We start from the raw sequence: 18,580 nt of genomic DNA, 5'->3' as shown, positions 1-18,580 counted from the left end.
GGCAGTTGTCCGGCAGCGCTTCTGGTGGGCGTCCCTAGAGGCCGACGTCCGGGATTATATCCAGGCCTGCACCACCTGCGCCAGGGGCAAGGCTGACCATCGTAGGGCTTCGGGTCTGCTCCAGCCGCTGCCCGTGCCCCATCGCCCCTGGTCCCACATCGGCCTGGATTTTGTCACGGGTCTCCCGCCGTCCCAGGGCAACACCACCATCTTCACGATAGTGGACCGATTCTCCAAGGCGGCCCACTTCGTGGCCCTCCCGAAGCTCCCGACGGCCCAGGAGACAGCGGACCTCCTGGTTCACCACGTCGTCCGGCTGCATGGGATCCCAACAGACATTGTCTCAGATCGCGGTGAGTCTCTCATCCGGGTACCATCCCCAGACCAACGGGCAAGCAGAACGGGCCAATCAGGAGATGGAGCAGGCCCTGCGTTGCGTGACAGCCGCGCACCCGGCGGCCTGGAGTACCCATCTGGCCTGGATCGAGTATGCCCATAACAGCCAGGTGTCGTCAGCCACCGGCCTCTCCCCTTTCGAGGTATGTCTGGGGTACCAACCGCCTTTGTTTCCAGTGGTTGAGGGAGAGGTCGGTGTGCCCTCGGTCCAGGCCCACCTACGGAAGTGCCGTCGGGTGTGGCGTGCCGCCCGTTCTGCCTTGCTGAGGGCCCGGATGAGGTCAAAGGCCCATGCAGACCGTCGGCGGACCCCGGCCCCTGCGTATCGGCCAGGGCAGGAGGTGTGGTTGTCGACAAAGGACATCCCCCTCAAAGTGGACTCCCCCAAGTTACAGGACCGTTACATCGGTCCCTTCAAAATCCAGAAGGTCATCAGTCCAGCCGCAGTGAGGCTTCAGCTGCCGGCCTCACTGCGGATCCATCCTGTATTTCACGTGTCCCGAATCAAACCACATCACACCTCACCCCTCTGTACTCCAGGTCCGGCACCGCCTCCTGCCCGGATCATCGATGGCGAGCCGGCTTGGACTGTGCGCCGGCTTTTGGATGTCCGTAGGATGGGCCGGGGCTTCCAGTATTTGGTGGACTGGGAGGGGTATGGACCTGAAGAACGCTCCTGGGTGAAGAGGAGCTTCATTCTGGACCCGGCCCTCCTGGCCGATTTCTACCGCCGCCACCCGGACAAGCCTGGTCGGGCGCCAGGAGGCGCCCGTTGAGGGGGGGGTCCTGTTGTGTGGGCCGCTGAAGAGGAGGTACTGCTGGCCCACCACCACCAGAGGGCACCCTGCCTGGAGTGTGGGCTCCAGGCACCAGAGGGCGCTGCCGCCTCACAGGAGCAGCCGGGGTGACAGCTGACACTCATCACCTGTGACAGCTGTCACCACTCATCTGATCTGCATCGGTATATCAGCAAGACGTCATCTCCACCTCTTTGCCGAGATATCGTTCTACCTGAAAGGTAATATCCTCAGCCTGACTGCTTGATAGAAATCCCTTTTTGTGATTTTTGTGAGTGATAACAGACTTTTTCTCCAACGAGAGGTGGAGGTAGCTTCCCTGCCGTGCAGATTGCTGGGTGCAGACGCACCCACGTTTAATTGTGTTTTTGTTCCTCGCCAGCAGTACCAGGTCCGACACGCGGAGGCAGTGGCCACCTGGGAGTTCGGGACTTGGCGGCTCCAGTATTCCCGGGGTCTGGTGGCGGAGGAAATCGTGTGGTTCCGGTTCTGCTTTGGACAGGCGTCTCCTATCTTCGAGCCTGCCCACACGACACCTTGTAATTTGACCTATGATCTATTGTGTAATCTGTTGTGTTTGTTGTGCACGTTCGCAACAGTAAAGTGTTGTTATTTGACCTATTCCATTGTCCGTTCATTTGCGCCCCCTGTTGTGGGTCCGTGTACTTACACTTTCCCAACACCTTTTGGATTTATGCTCTCAGTACACTTTCCCCGAAGGGTTTAAATGAGGATTTCGATCTGAGACTGTTTTTGTAAACTTTTTTTTTTTAACCACCAAGTAGTTTTATCATGTATTGATTGTCTGGTTTGTACTTTTGCCATTATTTTAGTTATCTTGTATTGTTCTGTATTTTATTTAATCAATATGTGCTTTGCATTAGTGTCTTTGTTTTCTTTGTCAGCTTTGGCGTTTATTTATCTGATTGCTCTTATTAATTTGTGAGGATGTCTGCATCAGATAATTGGATCAGATGTTTTTAATTTGTTTGATTGGTCTTCAGCTGGGAGCAATCAATAATTATGTCAATATTTAGACAGGTGTGTAACATGGAACATGCTGTCTGACAAAGGGCGCTTGCCCAAAACGTTATTTATTTTTTGTTAAATAAAAATTTTTCTGTCTGGGAGCACTGTGGCTGTGCGGATCATTTGGTTTTTCACCCAACCACTAACCCTGAGTGAAAAAAAACATTTTTGTGTTGTCATTCATATGTCATATCATTCCTCTGAAGAATGGCCAAAAAAGGCAAAAATTCTGCCAGGGTATGTAAACTTTTGAGCACAACTGTGTATATACAGTATACGAGGTCTATTAGAAAAGTAGCCGACCTTATTATTTTTTCAAAAACCATATGGATTTGAATCACGTGTGATTACATCAGACATGCTTGAACCCTCGTGGGCATGCGAGTTTTTTCACGCCTGTCGGTTATGTCATTCGCCTGTGGGCAGTCTTTGAGTGAGGAGTCGCCCACCCTCTCGTCGATTTTTTCATTGTTTAGGAATGGCTCAGAGACTGCTGCTTTGTTTGATCAAACTTTTTTCAAAACTGTAAGGCACAACTGAGTGGACACCATTCGATAAATTCAGCTGGTTTTCGGTAAAAATTTTAACGGCTGATGAGAGATTTTGGTCTGGTAGTGTCGCCGTAAGGATGGCCCACGGCGCCTGGCGGCGATCTGCGCTTCGAGGCGGCAGCGTCTCGCCGTTTCAAGTTGAAAACTTCCACATTTGAGGCTCTGTTGACCCAGGAAGTCGTCAGAGAACAGAGAACTTTCAGAGGAAGTCGGCATGAGGAGTTTATTCGGACATTCCATTGTTAACGGACATTTTGTAATGAAAGAACGTGCGGGCAGAGTCGCATGTCGGGCCGGACCCGACCGCGGGGGGTTGCGACAGGAAAAACACCTCCGTTGGAAACCTTAACGGGCAAGTTGGAACATGCCCAAGCTGTTAAACAATTTCTCAGTTACTCACTTGTTGAAAGCCATCAAAAGCCACCTGAATTTTACAAATGGTTTTCAACACGGAGGTGTTTTTCCTGTCGCGGCGCACACAGATTTGCCGAGTCATCACGGAAACGACTCGGCGAATTTGCGCGCACGTCTTTCATTAAAAATGTCCTTAAACAGTGGAATGTCCACATAAAGTCCTCATGCCGGCCTCTTCTGAATCTTCTCTGTTCTCTCACGACGTCCTGGGTGAATTAAGCCTTAAATTAGGATGTTTTCAGATCGAAACAGGTCGACGACGGCGCCTGGAAGCGCTGCAGGACGTCCCGCTCCGTGGGAAGTCCTTACAGCGACAGAAACAACCCATAATCTCTCATCAGCCGTTAAACTTTTCACCGAAAACCAGCTTAATTTCTCGAATAGTGTCCACTCGGATATTCCTCACAGGTCCAGAAAAAATTCTGATAAAGCAACGCGCACCGTCTCGAGCAGCGTGTGAAACAAAGGAATTCAGCCGAGAGGGTGGGACCACATCTCACTCAAGGCCTGCCCACAGGGAAATGACGTCACCGACACACGTGAAAAAACTCACGCATGCGCACGAGGGTTCAAGCATGATTGGTGCAATCGCACGTCATTCAAATCCATATAGTTAAAAAAAAAATAAAAGGGTCGGTTTATTATCTAAGAGACCTCGTATATAAATAAATAAAGGACATTGGATGAAGCAATAAATCAGTTGGGCATGCAACATTAAAGCACTGACTGTAAATCATCATGTAAATCATGAGTTCTATTTGTTTACTGTAATATTAAAAATGTTTGGAATGCATTACTCACTATTTTAGAAGTTTAGTTGGAACTTCAGCGGACACAGTCACCACTGAAATATCACTAAATGACACATGGAACATCAACATTCAGGTCAGCATTATTTGCACCACTGAATTATATTTGCAGAATTTATATGTTAAAAAATGAATGCAAATGAGTTTTATGCCATCAGAACATTTAATTAAATATCCAAAAGTTAATGAATAACAAAAATGCTTTCACAGAGTGAAAACAATACAGAGATAATGGCAACCTTTAATTAATTTAGAGCCAGTTTCTTTGGGAAAATCATTGGATGAATAAATGAACATTTTCAAGTCACAGAACATGTTTTGGACTTCGTTTGCATCAGTACCATGTGATCTGTTAACATGAAAATGTTAACATAAAAGCTTTTCAACCTACCATCCCTGGTTCCCAAGACCAGGCACCTAAGTGGCTCTACTCTTCTATTCTACTTTTTTTTTTTTTTTTTTAAGATATACCTTAGTATACACTAGTAGAGTTCTAGCTTAGAATTGGAATGTATTATAGAAAACATACCTTACTGAATTTTCATGATCACTGAAAGTTTGTGTCATTCCTTATGATGAAGGTCAAACACTTGGTGTGATCTTTGATCCTGCATTTCCTTTGACTTGTATGTATAAAAGAATACAACAAAGATTTGGCCTATTTTTCTGTTACTGACATATTAAATTGGAGCCTATCCCAGCAATCACAGGGCGTGAGGCGGGTTCACCCTGGACAGGATGCCAGTCTGTCACAGAGTCACATACAGACAATCAAACACATTCACACCTGCAGACAATTTAAAGTTTCCAGTCCATCGAACATACATGTCTCTGGATGTGGGAGGAAGCTGGAGCACCCAGAGGGAACCCACACAAACACGGGGAGGACATGCAAACTCCACACAGAAAGACCACAGGTGGGCATCGATCCCATGACCTTCTCACTGAGGTACCAGTGCTAACCACTAACCCACTGTGCCACCCCAAGACATATTCAATGACATCAAAATGTTCACATATACATGTCCAGATTTATCAAAAATTGTTATGAAAGTGATGATTTACCAGTAACTGTTTTTATTTCAATATTCCACTGATTTGTTGTTGTTGTTCAAGAGCTTCAGACATTTTATTTACTATTCTGTTTATATAAAGTTGGTGATTTGTTTGTATTTAAAATCTGTACAAAAGTCAGCGGTGCCAAAAATCTGAAAAGAATTTAAATGTAAACAGTATAAACAACAATTTGAAACGCTTGTTGTTCGGGTTCTGGTCGACCTTCTCCATTACAGGACTGGTTCAGTTCAACACTTGATGATAATTCCGACACTCCAGCTGCTGCTACAGGTTCATTCATGTGCCGTTGACTTGCTGTGTGCTTCATCGATATCATGACTGTGTCTGTGTTTTGCTTTAAGAGTTTCATTAATATCTGAATTAATTTCATTATTTAGCCTTTATCGTAACAATGACATATCACAATAACAAAAATATTACCTTAATGTTTTCTAAGTCACTTCCGTGTGAGAAACTGCTGTGAAATGCTGAACACTTGTTTAAAGAGTCAGTGTTGTTGCAGGCTGCTGCTGTATCGCTCAGCTCTCTATAACTACTCAAACCTGTCGTATCCCTGCCCAGGTTCCCTTTAACCTTGATTCCAGCAGCCAAGGTCTTTTCATTAGAACGTTTTCCCTGCAGGTGTCCAATACATCAATGCCCTGATTTAAACACACAAAACCCTTGCATTTTGCTGATCAGCCAACCTCCCTGCCATTATTTACAGAAGTCGGCAATTGATGGAAACCCTATGGAAATGTCCTTCATGAGTTCCTATGAAAGCTCAGGGAGCAGCCGCCACACAATATGTCCTCAGTTACACTGTCAAGTGAGACGCTGAAAGCTGTATCACTGCAAATCACTCACTTGAAAAGTAAAATCTGACATCACTCATTAGTAACATAAAAAACCCTCACAATGTGTTCAGTGTCAGTAATTACAAAGTAATATGCAATGGTCGGTACAATTCAGCTGATTAGCAAATTTTTTCGTTAGCGGATTAGCTTATCAGCTAAATCTCAAAACCAGAGGTCCAGTAAGCTTCCACTCAACTTTAAAGCTGTGTATATTTTTCAACTAAAGTTTAACAGTCAAAAACATTTGTAAACCCTAAAATCATCCATTTGTTCCCATTGGAGTTTATACACTCATTCAATAAGCTAAACTGACAAATCGTGCAAAAGCAATAACAGTCACCTTGAGGAGATAAAACCAGAGTAAATTCATCAATGAGATGATAAAAATGATTTTCAATGTGAATTTTTATTTCTGAATAATCCTTGTTCATTCCTTTCGTACTGTGAAAAAAAAAATTGTTGAATGAAAACAGTTCAGTTTTATTTGTTCATTTAGCTTCATGATGTGGTCTTAGCATGCTAAACCTGTTTACAACATTAAAATCTCAGGTCTTTTGGGTTGTTATTCAAAGTTTTGGAGACATAAAATGCCAAGCCAAAATCTATATTTGTGGAATAAAAAGGTAGTAACTAGCTGTTATCAGTAACTTTAGCTGAATGTTTTAGTGGTTTAGCATGATCACAGCTAATTTTTCAGTTAGTATATTAACAGCTATCAAAGCTAACTTTTAGGATAGCTGTGTCCAACACTGGGAATATGTTGTATTGTATGTATGTCCTACAATACATGTACTGCATAAACTCAATCCAGCAAAATTAACAAATATTACAAGTTACTCAGAATATGAAGCTAATTCTGTACATCAAATTTTACAACACAGCAGTATTTGAATAACCTGATTAAACAAGCGTGAAAAATGTAAAAAGCAAATGTTCACATGTTGTCACAAGTGTGACTGCAAACTTTACAGCTTCAACTGTTGTCCTGTTCATCTAAAATTAACTAAGTTGCGTACTGTGATAACTAATTTATGGCTCATTTCTAGTAACAGTGTAATTACATGGTGCTTTGTGGTCAGCTTGGCAGTGTTTTGCAAGAATAGTTAAACGTGTAGCTTTGAGATGTCTAATGTGTTGTGTCCAAACCCACCTTCAGAAAAAAAAAGGTCTACAGGTTACATCTATCATGCTCCAACGTCCTGACTGTTGGTGAGTCAAACATGCATTGGCAAGTTCTTGGCATTCAAGAAGCACCACCCAGTTGTTATGCATTTGTGGATTTAGAAAGTTCCTTGACACACTTCAGATGTGGCAGAGAAGAGAAGTGCTTTTAAAATGAGGGCAGGAGAGTTCCTTATTCGGAAGGAAGTCTGTGTTGACAGAGTTTAGAGGCCGAAGCGGTCTGAGTGCTTTTCTTTCTTCGTCTTTTAAACAGCCCAAGACATCAAGACATCTTTAAACTACAACTCAGATTTCCTTTGTACAACAATACGAAATACAACAGAAACGTGCCAAATCATTACTGACTGACTTTGTCGCACACATACAGCAAGTTTGAGTTACAAAATTCTTAACAGATCTCTTATAAATATATTTAATGTTCTGCCCCCCCAAAAAATGTCTCAATGCTTGTGAGCTGAATTTTGGATTGAATACTAGTCTACAATCCCCAAAAATCAAATCATCTTCATGTTAAACTTGCGTGCGCCACCCTGGCCCACACTGGCAGCGGGTCCATCTACCTTTCTAAAGGAATACTCCACTGAGAAATTGTTCTTGTGCTGTCCTCTTCCACGACTCCACACAAACAGCAGAATGAAACAGAAAAGGACTACACCCAGGAACATTATACAACCCATAGCTGTAGATATAAGGATGGTCTTAAGATCCAGAGTGAACTTCAGGTACACTCTGGTATCATTTAAATTTGTATCATTGAGGTCCCCAGCATAGTAGGTGCGGTTGGCCATGAGGGCTGCATCTAATGGCAGCCCACTAACTGTAAGTGTAGCAAAGTAGGTGTCATTTCCACCAGCATTGCTGGCAATACAGATGTAAGTTCCACTATCTGTGACTTGGGCGTACCGGATTTCTAGTGTGCCCTCTGGTAATACCGTTAGGCGGCCACTGCTCTTGGTGGTGATGCGGCGGCGCTGTGGAGAGATCCAGAATATCACTGGTGTTGGCTCACCTTCTGCTCTGCAAATGAAAGAGACTACCTGACCCTCACGTGCTGATACCTGCTGAAGTTTCCTGTTACGAATTTTGGGCTTTTGACAGGTAAAGTGGTCAAAAACAGCAGCATCAGAGAAAGCATTAAGTGCTCTTCCTTGCACTTCAACAGGTGTTGCACACACTGGGGAGGCACGATCAAAATTGAGTGTCTTCCTGCGCTGAAGAATCCAGAGTAGGCGGCAGTCACACGCCAGAGGGTTACCGTCCAAACGTAGGACCTCTAATGTGTATACAGATTGAAAGGCTCCCTCTTCCAGTGTTACCAGGCTGTTAGCAGACAGGTTAAGAAGGCGGATTTGCTTTAGACCTCCAAGAGCGTATGGCTGTATTGTCACCAGGTTAGTGTTGACCAGATACAAGTCCTTGAGTCTGACCATGTCTCGCAGTGCCCAGGACTCCAACACAGAAATGGGGTTGTACGAAAGGTTGAGGCTGGTAAGATGAGTCAAACTGCGAAGTGCCGAGGTGGGCACAGAGGTGATGTTGGTGTGTGTAATGGACAGCCAAGATAAGTTAAGTCCCTGCAAGCTGTGCGGGGCAATGTACTCTAAAAATGACCAATGGTCAATCTCCAGTCCCCTCAGGTTTCCCAGACTGCGAAAGTTGTGGTCCTCTAAGGTGGAGATGCTGAGGTAGCGAAGCCTTAAAACCACCAGATTATGTAGGTAAGACAAAGACTGGCTGGAGACAGAAGTTAGGTTGCACCTCTCAATGGTCAACTCCCTGAGCCCCAGCAGACCCAGGAAGGCTTTGTTGGAGATATAGACTAGATCATTGTCTCCAACTTCCAGGTTCCTTAGATTTTTCAGATCTTGGAAAGTAAAATCCAAAAGAATTACAATCTTATTCCCACTAAGGTCCAGTGAGGTTAGGTTGGAGAGGTGTGAGAAAGCCCCCATAGGAACTAGTTTCAGTTGGTTCCCCCTCAGTGACAGTGACTGCAAACTCTGGAGATTAGAAAAAGCATTAGGTTGCAGAACACTAATCATGTTGTCACTCAGGTCCAGCTTTTCAAGACGTGTATATGGAAGTAGGTCACCATGTTCTAGCCAGCGAAGTTTATTGTCACTTAGATTGAGGATCTTGGTGTCCAGTGGAATGCCATCTGGCAGTGCATTTAGGCGTTTACCTTGGCAGAACACAGTTTTTAGCTTAGTGAAGCACTCGCAGCGCTGGGGACACCCTAGGCTCTGTACTGAAGATACCATGATACTTGTAAGCAAGAATAGAAAAGGCAGGATCCAGCCTAGAATGTGGCCTGGGCACAGCCGCATGGCGCTCTCTTCTGCTGCTTTGTCCGGCTCCTGCCTGTGGTTGGATCACTGGGCAAGATACCTGAGAAATAAGGTGAGAGAAGACAGAATTGTGTAAAGAAAGGGGGAGAAAGAGTGGGCAGAAGAGACAAAGAGACTAATTAATTCAACTTTGCTTCCCTTCAGCAGCAGCAATCAGACACTCTAAATGAGTGGATTTACAATTACACCGTCTAATTGACCTCACATTGCAGTGAAATTAAACCTGGAAGTCCAAGATAATCCTGAAAAGACAGGGCTGGTATGTAGTCGAAACAGTTTGGTTTTGCTGTAGTTAACTCTACTCAGCAGTCGACAACAAATCCTCTAATACCTAGAAAAGAGTATTAGAAGAGTTTTATTTTTTGTAGACTCTTCTGAGTACTTTCATGCACTGGAAATTAAAATATGGAAATCTACTGAGGCCAATATCTTTGCTAAAACAGCTTAAAGCTGTATGAAGAAAGAACACTATTTTCAAATTGTAAATGCACTCAAACTTTTCATTTATGCAGCACAGAAAGAAAATTATGAAATAGAATAGTTAGTCAGTGGATGACCATACCAGCATGTAACCAGTGAAACCAAGTGAAAGGAAACAATTCAACTGAAAGATGTATAATGTTAGATTCAGCCAGCAGTGTCTCTGCATGAATGCGGACATTTGATGTCGTATGGGGCCACGGCAAGGTCACCGACTGCAGCACGAGGCTGCGAGTGAGTGCATCACAATAAGTCAGCACATCATCTGCATAAGTCTGTAAAGCATGAGGCTTATGATCAGAGGATCCAGCCCAGCCTGATGTTAAGGATTTTATATATATATATATATATATATATGTTATCACTGTTAAACATTTGTAGCTTTGTCTTCTTTCTCATGAGAACGGTGTTGTGCTGTTTTGCACTTCACCCTGAGAACGTACGTGTTATTCAACCTTGTTTTAGCTTTGTCTTCTTTCTCATGAGAACGGAGATGTGCTGTTTTGCACCTGTCTTAATGCAATCCTGAGAATTCAATTTTGTTTTAGCACTCTGGGGTCAATCTGAACTGGGAATGAAGGACTGGATGTACTTATTGTTATAACATAACTTTGTTTTCGTAGCCGCTAACGACTGGGAGTAAAAGAACTGAAGGTTGAATTTTGACTGATTGTGATGCTTAGTGTTCCAGGCAGATGCAAAACAGCTGATAACTGCAACAGACGAACGAGATGTGCTGACCTGAAGTGTTCTTCCTTACAGCTGCACTTGACGTATGCGTTTATGTTATGGGAAGAAACTTATCTTGCGTCATTACCCCCACCCTTAGGACAAGTTTCTTGTTTATGTGATGAGGGCGTCTCTTAATAAAAAGAGCGGAAAAGCAGGCCAGACTTTAGTGTAGCCTTGGTGTACAGCCTGGCCGCACTCCGCGCGTAATATTTGACTTTCTGTCTCACTGGTGTTTCTTGACTCTGTTTGTCTTGTTAAAGGTTTAAAAATGTTTGGAGGAGAAAATACCCAACATTGACTGGGGGCTCGTCCGGGATCTCAACAATACCGGAGGTGTCCAGCGGAGGTCGTCAAGTCCAGACGTAAATCCTTGGCCAAGGTCCGATCGATTGATCGTGTCTGCAATTGTCGACCACCGTTGGCATCGTCTGGTTGACGAGATTTTCCCGAAGAAGACAGACAGGAAGTCGAGTCAGTGAGTAGAATTTCTTTGTAAATAGTACTGAGTGAGTGGTGATCAGATCACATAAACAGTTAAATTCCGCAAGCGATGATACAGAATCGTCTGTTAATGCAAAGCAGTTAAACTCTGTAAGGAGGGTGCGGACTCCTCTGTTTATATACGCGTACCGGTAGGGGATAAAAGTGATCACATAAAACAGTTAAACTCCGTAAGCGATGATACAGAATCGTCTGTTAATGCAAAGCAGTTAAACTCTGTAAGGAGGGCGGACTCCTCTACGGTTGCGAGGGACGCAAGTAGTTAAATTCCGGAAGGAGGATACGGACTCCTCTGTTTTAATACGTAAAGGAAATCCCGGGTAGAAATACGTGCACTGTAAAAAGTAGTTAAATTTGGCAGGGACGGCGGAGTCCCCTAATGCAGGACATTAGTTAAATTTCACAGGAGGGTGAGCTCCCCTGGCATAAGAATACGCGTACGATTATTAGGAGTGTTTCTATGTGTAAATAGTGTTTTGCGCAAGTGTAAATAACTGTGTGAAAACTGTGTGTGTGTAATACTTTGGACAACGTTAGTGACAACCGTGCGTGTGGAAGCAGCAGGCAAGTGATTCCGCTTCCTACGGGGAGGTGAAAGGAATCAACCACACGACGGCAAATTAATTGTCACGTCCAAAGAAAGTGTGAAAACTTCAGATTTAGAACACCCTAGGTGTGCCCCCGTCTGAAGTCCAAATTATAACAAGGGATAATAAAAATGGGGGGTAAGACGTCTATAAATAAGGGAAATTTATCAACTGACGACTGGAAATTTATGGAAGCAAAAAATCCAAAAACAACAAAAAATTGGAGACCTGGATTAATAAACATGACTTTGACGGACGACTGAACCTGATCAGTATACAGAAGCTAAAGAAGGAGTTAGAACAGCAACATAAAGGTGATGAGAAAAAGATGCAGAAAGTAGGGGCAGATTTAGTGGCATTTTGGGAGGAAGAAGCAGAGAACAGACAGAAGGGAGCAGAGAAGCGACGATTAGAGAAAGCAAGAAAAAAGAAAGCTGTAGGTAAGGCAGAAGAAGATGTGATAATTCAGCACAGAGAACCAGAACAGCCTCAACAACCACTGCCGGCTGGACCGTCGGTGGCAAAGAGACCTTTATCTCCTCTACCAGAGGATGACGATGTATTGCCACCACAGTATGATTTGGCAGTAAAACCTAAGGTAAAAAGAGAAAAACCAGAAAAACCACAAACACGCAGTCAAGCAAAAGTGCCTACAGCCCCTCCCATGGTGGAACATAGTGATCAGGGAGGTGCCTATCCTATGATATAAGTACCAAATCCTCGTGCAGAAACAGCAGGACAGCTACCAACCATGCTCGTTTATCGGACATGGAATGCTGATGATATCAAAGCAGCAGTCGACATGATACCATCGCCACATGTCGACATTGAGGGATTTATGCAGGATATAGAAAACATTAGAACATCTTACCACCTTAATGGACCTGAAGTCCAACAGGTGTGGATGAAAGCATGTGGCCCTAAATGGAGTCAGGTACGTGGAGACTGGAATCCTGCAGATCAACAAGGCGTACCACTGACACATGATGATCTAGTCTTGAAAACAAGAGTGGAAGCTACGATTACACGTGCAAAAGGAGTGTTAGGACCAAAGATAAATTATACTGAAATTACCAGGACAACTCAGAAAGAAGGAGAACCATGGATAGAGTTTAGATGCAGATTTGAGAGTGTATTTAGAGTCCATAGTGGCATATTGCCAGGAACACCAGTGTATGAAAACAAATTGAAAAATATTTCACCTGTGAAGCTGATAATGACCGATTTGATTCATGATGGCAACTCAACAGCTGTCATAACAGTAACAGGTGCCACTGAAGATGTTTTAAAATTGAGATTCACAGGTATGCCATTACATGTGTCACTTTGTAAACCATATTTGACAGAATGGCAAGAATTGGGACTGACAGTCATAACAGCTTTGTCAGCCACTGATTGGAGCAGAGTTGGACCACGAACGGAGTTCAGTCCATCAACTAAATTGTATAAAGTGCCAGTTAATGTCTCATTGGTGCTGACAGCTGGAACACAGATTGATGTGTCCACTTCACAATCCTGAGTGTTTCAGTTGAGTCCTGAAGAGGACGATCTTCTCTCTTCTGTACCATCAGGATTGTGGACAACAGGTCCTTCAGACGTAGGACTGATAAAAAATGCACAACCTGTAGTTATAAGACCAAAAACAGAATACAGACCATGTGTAAGACAGTATCCATTGAAACCTGATGCAATTGAAGGAATCAGGCCAGTAATAGAGAATTTATTAACAGCAGGAGTAATAGTGCCATGTCCAGATTCACCATGTAACACACCCATATTTCCTGTAAAAAAAGGCTCCGCCCTCAGTGGGATGGAGAATGATTCAAGATCTGCAGGCAGTAAATGCTGCTGTAGTAAAAAGAGCTCCATGTGTACCAGATCCGCACACACTGTTAAGCTCATTGAGATTAAATTCTAGTTGTTTTTCTGTAATAGATATCAGTAATGCATTTTTTTTTTTTTTTCCGTACCAGTACACCCAGATAGTCAATTCTGGTTTGCTTTTACCTTTAAAGGACAACGATATACATTCACCAGATTACCGCAGGGTTACGCAGAGAGCCCAACTATTTATTCTCAAGTCATGTCAGCATGTTTAGCTAATTTCGTTCCACCGGCAGATAGCCAACTATTAGTGTATGTTGATGACATTTGATTGCCTCTGACACACGAGAAAACTGCATAACTGACACAGTAGCATTATTATGTTTCTTATTTGATAATGGCCACAAAGTGAGTAAAAACAAAGTTCAGTTGTGTAGGGATAAAGTAAAATATTTAGGACATGAATTATCAGCCACAGGGCGCACAATCCTGTCTGACAGGAAGGAAGCAATTTTGCACGCTCCAAAACCACAAACCAAAAAGCAGATGATGTCATTTTTTGGACTGACTAATTACTGCAGGGCATGGATTCCCTGCTATGCAGAATTGACTAGTCCACTTTCTGATTTGATGTACAAGGATGATATTTCAATGTCAACCGTGTTGGAATGGAACAAAGATGCTGAGGAAGCTTTTGTAAAAGTAAAACAAACAGTGTCATCCACAGTTTTGGCACTACCAGATTATAGTAAACCATTCATTCAAACAGTTGATTGTAAGAATAAGTTCATGACTAGTGTTTTGGTTCAAGTGTATGGCTCAAAATTGAGGCCAGTTGCCTACTACTCATCTAAATTGGATGCAGTAGCAAGTGCTCTACCACCATGTGTACAGGCTGTTGTTGCAGCCTCTATGGCTGTTCAAAGTAGCAGTAATGTTGTTCTATTCCATCAGTTGACACTGAAAGTTCCACATGCAGTCTCTGCACTTCTGTTGCAGACAAACATGAGCCTTTTGTCCCCAGCAAGACATCTTTCGTGTATGTCCTTGCTATTATCACAACCACATCTTACGGTAGAGCGATGTACAACATTGAATCCATCCACATTGATACCCTTACCTGAGGATGGTGAGCCGCACAATTGTCTTGATGTAGCTACGGTCTGTACGAAAGCACGTCCAGACCTCCAGGACACACCCATCCCAAACAGTACAATTGTGTATGTGGATGGTTCTTCCACTAAAAACGCTTATGGACAAACACAATCTGGATATGCTGTTGTCACAAATTCAGAAGTATTGGATTCTGCTTCATTGCCATCCTCATTTTCAGCACAAGCAGCTGAATTAGTTGCTTTAACTGCAGCTTGCTATCTGTTTAAAGGTACGGCTGTATCAATTTATACAGACAGCCAGTACGCTTTCAGTACGCTGTGAAATTGCCTAACCAAATTGCTATATGCAAATGTGCGGCTCACACCAAAGGCTCTGACAGTGTTTCAAAAGGAAATGACGTTGCTGACAAAACCGCAAAGGCGGCAACAGCTCTTTCTATTTTTCTCCTATATGACACCCCTCCGGATATGACCACAAAAGAAACCCATATTGCCAAAAAAAAATATGTTTAAATGGGCAGCTATTATGAGCCATGGCGTGACGCATGTCTCATCAGGGGGTATGATATCGCAATTGCAATCTATTTTTTGTCTTTATGGGTTCGATGCATATGCAAAACAGCATTGTAGAGCATGCATGACATGTGCAAAACACAACTCACAAGGCAATTTGAGACCCCAAAGAGGTAAATTTCCAACACCACAATATCCCTTTCAAGTGATTCATATGGATTATATACAGCTGAGTAAACATGAAGGGAAGGAATTTTGTTTAGTCATAATTGATGCCTTCTCAAAATGGGTAGAATTGTTCCCTACAAACATGCAGATGCACTTACAGTGGCTAAGGCATTGTGCAAAGACATCATTCCATGATTTGGAATACCAGAAACAGTCTATTCAGATAATGGAGCGCATTTTGTTAATACAATAGTGCAATACGTAGGAGAAGCGCTACAGGTCAATCTCAAAACTCATTGCGCTTATCATCCACACAGTGCCGGATTAGTGGAAAGGACAAAGGGCACAATAAAAATAAGATTAAGGAAATGTATAGAAGAGACAAAACGAACCTGGATTGAATGTTGGACCTAGTAAAATTGTATATGAGAATAACACCAACACCATCAGGGTTAACACCATTTGAGATACTTTATGGACGACCATATCGTCTACCAATTTTGACATGGATACTAAAACAGCAGATGAGGAACAAACATTAGCAAATTTTATGAAAAAGACATTAACACAGAAAGAGATAACTTAAACACATTTACTGCCGAATAATTTTGATCTTCCACAGGACGGCCTTCCAGTAGTCTAGCCAGGAGACTGGGTGTTCATCAGAGTGATTAAGAGGAAGAACTGGTCCAGTCCTCGTTGGGAAGGTCTATACCGAGTGCTGTTAACAACACCAACTGCAGTAAAGATAGCGGAGAGATCAACGTGGATACATCACTGTAAGATACAGCGTGTGTTGGCGGCCTCCACAGTGTAAGGGGAAGTCTGGCTACAAAGGGAGTCTATTTAATTAGCAACAGATTGTCTCAATGCCAGTGAAGCAGGGAGATCCTTGCACTATTAGGTGAGGTGGTTAACAACACTGTATCCTAGCAATCATGACTGAACTACAGCAGACCCCGGAGCGGCGTGCTCAGCGCCGCCGCTGCCGGACTGTTGGTAGGGCAGCCGGTTGTGTTGTGATCTTAGTGTGTTTCGTGCTCCTCGGATTCCTGGCCTGGTGGTTGACCCAAGAATTGCAGCTCACTGTGGACCGAGCCAGAGAACAACGCAAGCAACATCAGAAGAGGTTTATTCATAATGTGAACGAGACAGATGGACACCCTCATATATACCATACTAATATGTGGTACAGATATGTTCATTTATTGGCTATGGAATTACGTTACTAATTATTATGTTTGTTCGCAAATACCTATATCCTCAACACACCCAGCTCTGACGGCTAAACCGTACCCTGCTAGGGTGACAGAATGTCTTATCATACGGATGCATAATCAAACTGTATTTCGGGGGCAGCAGTTCTCAGCAAATCTGATAAGATGTAACACCACTTGCCTCAGTGCAACCACTTATATGATAGGGATTTCAACAGAGGACGTACAAGCGTGCCCAAGTGCTGCTCCATTGACTAGACTGAAGGGAAACGCAAAAATATCATCACGTTAAATTGTCATCACAACGGCCATTCCCAATTTGCTTTTACGGGACAGGGAATAAAAATGTAGGTAAAATTAAGAAACGTCTGTGTACCCAAACGTATGTTTTATCAAATAATTTAAGCCTAACCAAAACATAATATGTGGATGGTACTTATCTTCATCACATTGGACGGGGATGTAATTATACAGGCTCCTGTCCATGGGGAACGGATGAATCATGTGCTTATGTTAGTAAGTTTTGCTACCACCTGTAAATGGTACTCCGGTGTATGATGACATCTATTGGCTTTATGGTTCCAGACTGTACATGAGTCTCCCACCAAATTGGGGTGGTGTGTGTGCACCTACCCAGGTGACTGACCATACATATGTGGTAAGACCTCCACAGAGAAGAATGGCAGCACCAGACGGAGGAGATTGATATACCCAGATGTGTTACCACATAATCACATGTGGGGCTCGGATGTACTAAAGGACCAAAAAATTGTGGTCTGTAGGAGATAAAATAGCACATTCATTGTTCCCCTGGATAGGAGTGGGAAAAAATTCATTAATGATTGAAACTCTGAATTATTGATTGGGTCTGTTCATGAATGTAACAAAAAAAATAGTAGCAGCTCAAACACTGAAATAGATGCTTTACGTACCATGGTGATGCAAAATCGCATGGTTTTAGACTTGCTTACTGGTTCACAGGGAGGAGTTTGTGTTCTGCTGAACACAACATGCTGTACTTTCATCCCAGACTCCATTCATTCAGTGGATATGCAGGACGCATTGGAGGAGCTGAATGAACTTCGTGATGCAATGCATAAAGACACCCTAGCCGTGAACCGGTGGAATCCCTGGTCCTGGTTGACTTCAGGACCATGTTGGCAGTTACTATTGAAAATGGTGTCAAATACATTTGTACAGCGTAATCTGGCCTTCCAACAAACTATGCCAAAATATCAAGCATTGAAACAGTCAGACCTTAGTGGAGAAAACTGTAATGACTGTACTGAGAATTATGATGATATTGAAAAGCTCACAACTCCAGTTCAAGCTTGAACTGTTGACGTGATGAGTTAACACACTCTTAGCCTATGAAGCTTTAGCTGAAAAAGTAATAAGACAAGTGGTGTAGTCGAATAATACAGAAAAACGGTTCATTTATACCAGTCGGTAGGAGTGATGTATGGTGGTGGTGTGGTGATAACAGAATCTTTGATAGACTGCCACGAAATGTGTCAGGTTATTGTGCATTAATATCATTATTGTTACCCATGACCCCTGAAGACGTTACGACATATGCAGCCTCTTATTCCTGAGGATTGGCAGAAAGGCATAGCCAGACATAGAGTAAAAAGAGATTGGAAAGGAGTAGGAAATCCAACATATATTGACGCAATAGGAGTCCCCAGAGGAGTGCCTGACGAGTATAAACTGGTTGATCAAATAGCAGCTGGATTCAAATCTTCCATCTGTTGGTGGTGTTCAATTAATAAAAACGTGGACAGAATAAACTAAGTTAATAAACTAACTAACTAAGCTGGGTGATGCCTGCTATACGTTTAACAGGTGATAAACAGGTGGGAAATGTTAAGGATTTTATATATATATATATATATATATGTTATCACTGTTAAACATTTGTAGCTTTGTCTTCTTTCTCATGAGAACGGTGTTGTGCTGTTTTGCACTTCACCCTGAGAACGTACGTGTTATTCAACCTTGTTT

The 18,580-nt window shown here is 43.1% G+C and overlaps 1 protein-coding gene across 1 annotated transcript in view; it reads right to left on the bottom strand.

The window, feature by feature from the left end:
* Positions 1-7,407: 7,407 nt before the first annotated feature.
* The window catches only part of lingo3a (leucine rich repeat and Ig domain containing 3a), a 131,083-nt gene continuing 119,910 nt past the window's right edge, over positions 7,408-18,580 (bottom strand). The window contains exon 2 of the mRNA XM_034180225.1: positions 7,408-9,479. Within this exon, the coding sequence (XP_034036116.1) occupies positions 7,586-9,418 (1,833 nt within the window). The 5' untranslated portion in view covers positions 9,419-9,479 and the 3' untranslated portion in view covers positions 7,408-7,585. The remainder of the gene's footprint in view (positions 9,480-18,580) is intronic.

Source organism: Thalassophryne amazonica, chromosome 10 (assembly GCF_902500255.1).
Source record: "Thalassophryne amazonica chromosome 10, fThaAma1.1, whole genome shotgun sequence".
In the NCBI taxonomy this organism is placed as follows: Eukaryota; Metazoa; Chordata; class Actinopteri; order Batrachoidiformes; family Batrachoididae; genus Thalassophryne; species Thalassophryne amazonica.
This window is presented reverse-complemented; position numbering and strand designations above follow the sequence as displayed.